The 10,403-nt window shown below is 40.7% G+C and overlaps 1 protein-coding gene across 2 annotated transcripts; it reads left to right on the top strand.

Annotated features, from left to right (window-relative positions):
- The first annotated feature begins 48 nt into the window (after positions 1-48).
- Positions 49-9,507, top strand: ropn1l (rhophilin associated tail protein 1-like). Of its 2 annotated transcripts, XM_061665993.1 has the most exons (7): positions 49-155; positions 468-557; positions 636-768; positions 2,550-2,673; positions 3,755-3,916; positions 4,631-4,800; positions 6,994-9,507. In XM_061665993.1, the coding sequence occupies exons 3-7, from the start codon at positions 638-640 to the stop codon at positions 7,073-7,075; spliced, it is 669 nt and encodes a 222-aa protein (XP_061521977.1). In that variant the 5' UTR covers positions 49-155; positions 468-557; positions 636-637; the 3' UTR covers positions 7,076-9,507. The 2 variants fall into 2 exon arrangements, with proteins under 2 accessions (XP_061521977.1, XP_061521976.1); XM_061665992.1 differs by having other exon boundaries at positions 49-557.
- The last annotated feature ends 896 nt before the right edge of the window (positions 9,508-10,403 follow it).

The raw sequence follows: 10,403 nt of genomic DNA, 5'->3' as shown, positions 1-10,403 counted from the left end.
TGGCGAGAAGAACACAGCGTGACCCGTCGCTAGGCAACTATGCTGCAAATGAAGAATTGGCTGAGCAAACCACGACACGTTCTTTCCCTTATGTGAAGGATTTCGAAACGTTTTGTTGTTTTCTTGTCAACATTTCCCGCTGAACAACAGCACAGGTCATCTGTCCGCTCTCATATTTGGCATATTAAAACGTTTAGTTGTATTTTAGCACTCGTTGAGAGCTTTGTTTTAGCCAGCCGTACGGAATCTATACTTTAAAGTGCTTTGTCTTTTATTGTCGCGAGTTCAACTCTGCTCTGGCAGCAGGCACGGTTCTTTACTCGACGGCTTAAATTTGTTCAGCCGCCTGCTTATTATCAGTCGTCGGGGTTACTCAAGTTTGGTAGACGCGTGCATGACCTCACTGACGAAGTGTTGTTTATCAAGGTGTTTGTATTGTCGATTAAAAGTATTCCATTACGTCATAGCGAGGCTGTCAACCTGCACGCCTACTCCACTGAGGCCGCTGCTATCCGTTTCAATTGATAGGATACAATTGCGGCAGCACAACGCTTTAAGTAAGTTAAGCACGCCCCGTCTTAATTGTGTTAGCTTGCGGTGGTCGTCGCTCACTGGAATGCGTTTTGTGTTTGCAGCCATGCCTCCTCCAGAGACGATGTTCTGTTCCCAGCAAATCCACATCCCCACGGGACTGCCAGAAGTCCTCAAGAACTTCACTAAAGCGGCCATCCGAACTCAGCCCAAAGACCTGCTGATGTGGTCTGCAGCGTGAGTTCATCTTAAATGCTGTGTAGCTACAGGGTGCTGTCTGTTTGATAGAAGTGTGTATCTCTCTCTCTCTCTGTGTGTGTGTCCGTGTGTGTCCATGCAGCATCACTGCACACGAAACAAAAACAAAACGCCATTTTTGACCTGGGCATGTCTCCTATTTGCATTGATTGGCTTAATTGGATCCCAGGAGCTTCCTTGTCACTGCACATCTGACTTCCCTCCGCATTTGAAAGACCGAGAAAGAATATGAATGAATGTGGGTAACCCCTCTGGTCCATAGCTGGCCAATGAAGCTCAGCCGTGTTGACAGAAATTAAAATGAGTGGTACAGGGAAAACAAACCAATTGTCATGTGTCCTGGTCAAAGATGTGTTTAAAAAAAAAAAAATACAAAATAAAATAAAATATAGTTGCAACCAACTAACCCACGGATCCTTTGTCACTGGCGCTCCAACACTCTGGAACTCCCTGCCTCCCCCTTGACATCCAGAACGGTGACACACTCCCCTTCAAAAATAAACACAAATCAGATGTTCAAGATGGCCTACACCAGGGGTGTCAAACTCCTTTTTGTCGCGGGCCACATTGCAGTTACGGTTTCCCTCAGAGGGCCGTTATGACTGTGAAACCATAAAAAGCTTTCATCGCCTCATCATATTTACACACGAAATGTATCAACTAGTTTTGGAATCAGAAATCCAAGTGTAATGGGGTTTTCAACTATTATTAATCTTTGGTAGCACAAAAATGCTTACAATATCTCAACATTATCATTTAGGATATATGAGGATTTGAAATGTTGGTACAGATTTTAACCAGAATCACGGAAGTTGACACACATGATTTTGGCTTTACGGGCTCTGTTTTTTTTTCCAATTAACACGTCAAACACACCAACATTAGGTGTGACACGGAGGATTTGTTTTCGCCGCCGTTTGTCCGTCCGGCAGCGGCAGTCTTCGCTTGAATAGCGAGAAAACTTGGCATATGTGCCTCAGTGAATTTATTATCATCCTTCCTTTTTGAGTCTGGCCTCGAGTGGTGTTCTGGCCGATACGCAAACGTGAAGACAGCCCCACGTAGGGCGTCAACTCACGACAGCACAATACCTCCACTACGCTGCCTGTTACTGGGCCACTCAGCGTTCACCGCTGTGAGTGGATTTATTGACGTTCACGTTGGTTTCTGGAGAAGTTCGCATTTTGATACTTAGCCAACTGTAGGAGCCTAGATTGCACGAAAATGCCGTGTTCCAAGTTCGCTGCTTCAATAAAAGTGGACAGTGAAATGAAGCCCCTGAACAATAGGTTATAAATACGTTTCTCTGTAAGCTGAAATCATCCAAATAATAAATAAAGCCAAATATAAAAATAAAATACGCAAATACTGTATTGTACATGAATTTTTGTCTTTCCAATTAATTCAGATACACCTGTATTTGTTTTGGATTCCTGGCAGGGGTCAGGTTTGATTTGATCGAACTATTTGAGTTCGTCTCAAAATGGAAAATATTTTTTGTTGTTGTTTTGAATGAAACGGACATTTTGTTTTGATTACAGTATCATCAAACCTGGCCTAGCAACCTCAATAAATGGACCTTTGACTCATTGCAAAGGATTCTTTTTTTTTCGGCTCTTTTAATATTTGTGTTTTAGTCCCGTGACAATACAGTACAACATCTGACCATCCTCCTATACACCCCCATTTGCAGTTCATCTGAGCTCATGCGGTATTTGCAATTTACATTTTGGTACTAATCACATGCCAATCTTTGATAGCTATTTTGAAGCACTGGCTAAAGGAGAGACTCTGCCGGTCAAGGAGAGGCTAGAGATGAATTTTGGCAACCAGAGTAAAGATGCTATGCTGACTCCAGGTCTGCTAAAGACTCTCCACAAACAGGTAGGTTCATATTATGTTTACCAAGGCACTTATAAAAGTATTAAGTCTTCCCATTTTTTTCAAGAAGAGGGGAAAAAATATTCCCCGGAAAATTCAATTCCAAAAACTTTCCCCAAGGTTTTTATTATTGTTTTTTTTTTTTCATCACTATACATATTATATTACAACACTGTACTGTGTATGATTTTGTTTTCATACTGAAAACAACAAAATTATTGTGATCTTTGCTAAAAAGAAGACAACTCAACATGTGGAGGTACATGCTTTTTTTTCAACAGCAATGCTATTTTTCATTTAACTGTCATTTGTGGAAAAAGTATGAAATGATCGTAGTTATCTTTAGTTCCTTTCTTCCAAATAAAATAAAGTAATGTACAAATGCATGATAAACACTAATAAACGCCTTGTCGCTAATTGACGCCTGACACTCTACAGTTCACTACATAATCATACAAACTCACAGCGTATGCAAATATGATGGTATTTTGGCCATAAAAAATGCAATGATATCACGTTATTGTTTTCATTCATGAGTTGGAAGAACTTCTAATCAATTATGCACGCGGTGTTTAATTCGCATTCGGTGTAAAGAGGCTTTAACCTCCGGTCGGCACGGAGCACGGGAAATGTGTTAAAACTCAAAACAGAGTTAATGCTGAACACAGCGGCACACCAGAGTGTTGGCTGGTGCGTTGTCTTTGAAAAGTAAAACCTTTTTAATGGCATTTTGACCTTGAAAAGTACTACCATCAAACTATAAAATATACTGAATCGACCACACTAACCCCAGGTTAGCACACATTTAACAAAAGAGGTTATTTTTGAGTCAAAATTGCGTCCCATTAAGCTTGTAAAATACTGACAGCAAAACCTGTTACAAAATAGCATCTGACGCTTAATGTGTTGCTGTGCAAAGAGTCTATTATATCCTGCTTGATCACTCCCCCAACATAAGACGAAACCACATTAGGTTAGATTAGCAACAAGCAGTTTCCGTACTCCAAGATGCATTTCTGCTGCTTATTATAATCAGCATATTTTTCCACGTGTATACTGTATATTTTTCTCCTCCAATGTATAGCTGTCCTCAGCGGAAACATGCGACCGAGAGGAATTGCAGGACAAATGGAAGGCTTTGTGTCTGCCCACGGAACAGCTTGAGAACATGTTGATACTGGGCAACTTCGGCATCGACATCAGCTGCATGGAGTTTTTTGCTCTGGGCTGCAGTGCTCTGGGAGATGTGAGATTTGTCCGTTATACTTTCTTTGAGACTTACTATAACCAGGTGTCACGTGGCACCTTTTTGCTTTTATCAGGGTCCCGAGACTCCGAAAATGATGACTTCACACATCCTGCTTCCATTAAATCTCTTATTTCAAGCTTTAAAAATTGACAGAGCAGCGGAGACCGCAGCGTTGGCCTCAGATCACATTTTACCGAGGGGTATTGGGGCGGGGGGCACATTCTGCCCACTCGGACTGGACAATGAATTCTCACACAGAGGTGCCAAATGTTATGCCAAGTTTGAAAGCAGTCAGCTCACTTTAGATCCCCGTCAGATGTGTTGAACATGCTCTTATTTTGGTTTATTCTTTATATATATATATATATATATATATATGAATCTCACTGTTAGTGAATTTGAATAAATAGATTACCCATTTTTTTGAAAAATATATAGTGTAGCACGTACAGGCTACACTGCCAAAGGCAGGGGGGGCACACAGTAACTCATTTGGAGTCACGACGCATGACGCCGGCAATGAGCGACAGTACATTTCAAGCTGAGCGAAGTCTTGCGAACGATGAGCTTAATGCCAGTTGAGCTGGAAAAAAGAGGATTTAAGAACATGCTTCTCAACACTTTGACCACACGGGGCCAGTCGCGCTCTGTATTCCCAATGCTTTGTTGTGTGTGTTCCAACGTGCTCTGTATACTGTTGTCTTTTACAAGTCTCTCAAGACCTCCCTCAAGGTTGCCTGTGAGATCCTGACAGAGGATGAGGAGGGGGGTGCCGCAAGGATCCCCTTTGAGATGTTTTCGTTGCTGTGCACCTACCTGGCCGACCTGGACTCGGAAATGGGCCACATCGGCAGCTTCCTCGCGAGCTTGGAGCCACAAGTGTAGGATAATTTTGTTTTGGATGTTTTTTTGCATGTTGTTTATAACGCCCCGTTGGATTCTTCTCAAAGTTTCACATCTCATAGAGTGAAACTTCGAAACTCGGGCAAGTTTTGATATACAGGTAAATTATGAGTACTTTTGCAGTGCCGTAGAACGGCACTGCATAGTGAGAGGTGTTGAAATATTGTATATTGGTGACTTTATTTGGTTACATGAAAATTTTTCAAACAGTAACATGCAGTGTAGTCCTCTTACCAATTTCAAACTACAGCCAAATTAAGATACTATATTAAGCAATAACAATATTAATCAATATTAAAACGGCTAGAAACGTTCTGCATCCTCGGCACAGTTCAGGGGTCGTGGGTTCCAATCCGGGCTGCGGCTTTCCTGTGGAGTTGGTATGTTCTCCCAGTATTTGCGTGGCTGCAAGTGTGTATTGGTTGGCGCCCAGTCCAGGGTGTACCTTACCTCTCGCCCAAAGTCAGCTGGGATTGGCTCCAACTCACCTTCGACCCCAATCAGTCAGCAGCATAGAAAAGGAATGAATGGATGGGTGAAGAACATTCTGCCCTAAAAAAAACGGATTTGTCCGAATGTCCTTTTGCTGTATTACAACTTGACAGCGGAGAACATTCTGACCTCTGTTTGGTCCACAAGGGCCCCAGTCATTTTGGGAGTTAAGCCCAGTTCCTGTGGCCTCAGATGGCGCTGGGAGATAGTGTCCTGACACCTCGCTCTCTCTGTCCCGAGAGCAAGAAGCAGACCAATTTCTCGTTTTTCTTTAGTTTCCACATCAGCAGGAAAGGTAGATCGAAAAAGTGAGCAAAATGACAGCGTTCCATTAATGGATTTGCCTTGTGGTGCTCCTTCAAGCACATTACCTCAAATTGCTCCCAATTACAGGTTATCATCGTCAGGCCTAGCGGGACTAGATTTTTTTTATTCACCGCTGCTCGGCTTTAAGTCAGGTTGGAGCCTTTTAATGAGCAGCAAGAGACATACAAAGGATCTATATACACTGTCAAATGGGCTATCCACAGTTCATTTATCAAATACACACAGCTAACCTCGCAGCTATCTCATTGAAATTAGCCTCTCTCTGAAAAATACAATAAGGTCCTGTCAAACATCCTTTTGGTGTGGGTGTGACTGAATGCGAAGTACAAATTGGCACCCAAAATGTGTGAGTTTACATTGAAGGTTGAAAAACACACCTACGACTTTTACTATGCAATGTCTGCAGTCTGATGTATTTTTGGTTACCAAATGCTCAATTGTGTTAGGCTACAAACGTAACCACATAGGCCGATGGATAACAATAAAGCATATGTCAGTCTTACATTACTGCTGCTGCACCAGCAGAAAAAGGGCAGCCAAAGACAGGTTACCCCAAAACGTATAAACAATGGGAGGGAAATGTACGTGAACCCTTTGGAATTTCTTACATTTGTTTCTACGTCGGGAAACATGACATCATTGCAACGATGTCAGCGTTTTATGAACTTCAGCTTGAGTGTGGACCTAGTTGCACAACCGCGACCATATTTAAAAATTTTTTTTTTTTTTTTTTTTTTTTTAAACTGCACATCTCCAGAGACATGACAAATGTGGAAATGTAGTCCTCCTTGGACATTTTATTTCCGAATCTCTAAAGTTCTGCGATGCATACTAAATTCCAAATAATTTCCAGAAGAAAATAATTTCAAGTGAATTCATTTGTTCCAGGCTCAATCTGTCATCATCATAAACATGAACTCGTGCAAGTTTAAAGGTCATTTTCACATAATTTAACCAACATTTTGCAATCTTTTTTTTTTTTATACACCACCTTATTTTTATATGGATAACTATCCCATGTTGAAAAAGACATGCTTAAAGTCCTATTTAAAAAAAAAAAATATTGGGCAAAAAAACAAAAACGTAGCAATTTATAGTAAAGGCAAATCGCTGGCGTCAGGCAGAATCCTCGTCGTTAACAGTAGAGACACCTTGAGTGACAAAGTAGGACAGTTTGCAAAAGAACCCAAAAAATGGAATTCTGAAGGCCCAAAGCTGCATTTGTGTTAGTCTTCATAGAAAAGGCATATTGTGGTAATTAAACAGGAGTGTGTTGACTTTTTATTTCCACTGTATATGTATAAGGGTGTAATAGAAGTGTTCATACATTAAAAACAAGTGTTATGTTGCAGAAAACTACAGCACGGAATGATCAAACCTCTTGACTTCATCCATCGGGAGGATATGAAGCCGCCCTGTGACTCATCGGACTAAAGGTTGAGCAAAACCGTGTCATGACTTTTGAGTGTGTTTTACGGAAACGCCTCCCACTATAAAATGAACGTTGTCTCGTTAAAGAAAAAATAATAATTGAATTGTGGAACTGGGTGAAGAACAAGAGGGAACCACTACTTCTCCCTTCTCATCCACCTGTAACCCCTCTAATCTTTTAATGGACCGACGATGTCATCATCCTGGCATATTGGAAGATGCTTAATGAATCGCTGCCACAACAACTCATTTATTCAACAGTTAATGGCTTATTTCCATGAATTCAATAACTATTGAGCTGGTGACATGGGCGTTATCATTCACTCTCATGTTGACACAGAGGTTTGTGTGTTTGCACATGTGCAGTCATGTGTCTATTACTCATCCAGCTTTAGGAAGATGCTTACAATAAATGAAGCTATTTAGATCGGCTGTACTCGGGAATTGCTTTGACGCACACTAACAAACGCCACTATAAAATAATAAAAACATAATCAAGGGTCATTGTTGGCTGATTAAAATTGGTTTATCGCTGTCTGGCTTACTGCCAGTGGACTAATAAATTTGTCCTTTTTCAGCTACCAGCTAAACTGAATAAAATCTTGTCCTTGCTTCTCACTAGGCTTTGCTGTTAAGTGTCTTCAGCGTAAATACTAGGAAGAGCTCATAAATCTTGAAATAATCAGCACCGTATTGCCTTCGCTAGAAAAGAGAAAAACGCTAACAATAGAATCGCCGAAGACGCAAGCAAGTCCGTTAACACATTGATTTCATCATTTGTGCGTGCGTCTGTCTGAGCAGGGGGACTTATCGAAGAGAGTTTTGTGAGGCCTCGGGTATGCAGCAGAAGAGACCCCGGGGTGGGCTGTTTTTGGCTGGGGGGGAGCAAGGTCATCTTTCAATGTCATGCTCCTCCTCTCAGCGTCACTTCTGCTGAGGAAAAGTGATGACGGTTTCACGTCTCAGTTCATTAGCAAATGTTACTACTGCGCGTTTAAAAACAACTGTGACATTTTGTTTATGGGCATTCGTGCTGAGAGAAGGTTATTAGGCACATTTCATTGAATCCAAGAACCCTTCGTTACATCGGCACAGTTGCGGAAGCGCCAATACAAAGAAAATGTCACTGTCGTCGATGATCAAAATGCATCCCACCAAATTTGTTCCAACTAAAAAGGAATTGTAGCCACACACCGAGTTTTAAAAATTCATTTTGGGCCCATATGAAGTTTGTTAGAAATGAAGGACAAACGGTGCAACTTCCTTTGTCAATCACAATTTCCAGTTTTAAATCGAATTTTTCCATACAGAATGATGTAAAGTGAATTTACTTGTTTCAGGCTTAAACTGTTAGCATCGCAAGAGTTTTATTTACAAGTGATTTGGAAGCAAATTTGTAACATTCCTGACCGTCGTGCAAGTGTGAAGTAACTTTGCTCGTCCTAAGCCATTTTGCTTTTAGGAACGTGCTCTTAGAATTATTCAATTGAAGTTTGATCTGTTGTATTGCTCTTATTGTACCCAGCAGCCAGAACATTTCCTGTGTCACAATTTAATCTCTTTCTGGTTTTGCGGTTATCATACCACTTTTGCTCTTTGCTGTCACTGCTATGCATCACAAGAAAAACAAATGGAAGAAGAGGCTGAATGTCTGCGCAGTGACGGTTTGAATTGTGTTTCCCTTTCAAAGCATATCTTTCCCCCAACATTTTAATTCCATTCTCCTTCCACTTCGGATATTTACAAGCATTGTTATAAACGCATAAAATGTGAACACTGTCCGTATAAAACTATGACGTGTCCACATAAAAATCTGAAGCACAACTTTAGATTATGAATAAATTATCTAGGATGCATGACAGTTTCAGTCATTCCATTTGTGCAGGTGAAGAAACTACGCAAAGAGTCTAACAAGATAGTAATTATGTGTGTCCACAAGTGATGATACATTGTTTACACAAATAGAACTGCTTGTGTGTTTGACTCTTGTCCTGAAAGAGCTTGTTGTTAGCCCCTATAATTAAACTACAACTTCCCATTTGTGGTTTGTTCGTAAATGGTCCGGAAAGTACAGTTCTGCAAGACAGCCATCGCATTTACAGCCCTCGGTGGCCCTCTGAATCATCCACCAAAGGACTTTGCTTTGCTTTGATTGTACATGAGAAAAAAAATTGTTGTATGTAAAATTGACGGTGTGGCTAAAGTTCTGTTAATTGCTACTTGTGCATTGCAGCATGTGTATAAAAACTTGTTTTCTTCCCTGTACACTCCCCCCCCCCCCCCCCAATTTACCAGGCAGTGTTTTAATGTCACTTTGTAAATAGGAATGTGGCAATATTTTGAAGTTTTGTATTTTTTTCATTTTTTTGTAATATTGTAACGTTGAAATTCATGAGTCACTTTTCATAAAAACCTCAAGCATTTGGAAATAAAAAGATTAACCAACAATTTTCTTTACCTTTATTTCTTTTCAATGGGACCTATGGGAAAAAAAAACCTGAACAAAAAAAAAAAGTGAGGGGAAGTGTGCAACACCCTCATAACTGGAGATGTCGCTCACATTGAAACGGACGCACAACTCCCATTTAAAGTGCCTCTAATTAACCCCAAATAAAGTTCAGAGGCTTTTCTTCCATCTCAGTTGTGTTTTACTACCCCTCTCAGAAAAAAAGGGTCATTAGAGTTTTATAGGTTATAGGTCACATTCATGCTGGAAAACGTTTTGAAATGATTTTTCTTGGTCTCATCTTTTCACACACACACAAACTTCGAACAGGGATGTGTAGACTTTTTATGTCCACTGCACTGTTCACCAATTAACTGGACACTTCATTAGGCAATTTGAATGTTTCCACACGAGCTGGACAAGACAAACCTCTCAACTATTACTAAATGGACTTTTGGTATTGATCTTGATGGAAAAAAATAAAATAAAAATTATATACTGTACGGCATATAAATATAGACATGCTAACAGTGACTGTCACCCGCACAGCAGCATGCCTGCTGGTACCGTAGCGATGATGGACGAGCCACAGGAGATCAATCCCAGCGCTCACCGGGGAGCTGAGAACAAGGTAGAATATTAATAGGCTCACACTGGGACTGTTACACACTTGCTTTTTCCGCTGGTACACGGTACATGGAAAAATCTCCATTCTAAATTAAAGTCCACAAATCTATAATTAAAGTAACAGAGAAACAAGGAAACCAAAATATTCACTCCAAGAAAAAAAAGAAATATTTGCAAAGAGAGCAAAAGCTACGAGTCGTCATGAGTCGTTCGCCCTTACTGAAGTGCCAGCAAAGAATCACCTTCGTTATACAGAAG

The sequence above is a fragment of the Phycodurus eques genome, chromosome 21, assembly GCF_024500275.1.
Source record: "Phycodurus eques isolate BA_2022a chromosome 21, UOR_Pequ_1.1, whole genome shotgun sequence".
NCBI lineage: Eukaryota > Metazoa > Chordata > Actinopteri > Syngnathiformes > Syngnathidae > Phycodurus > Phycodurus eques.
This window is presented reverse-complemented; position numbering and strand designations above follow the sequence as displayed.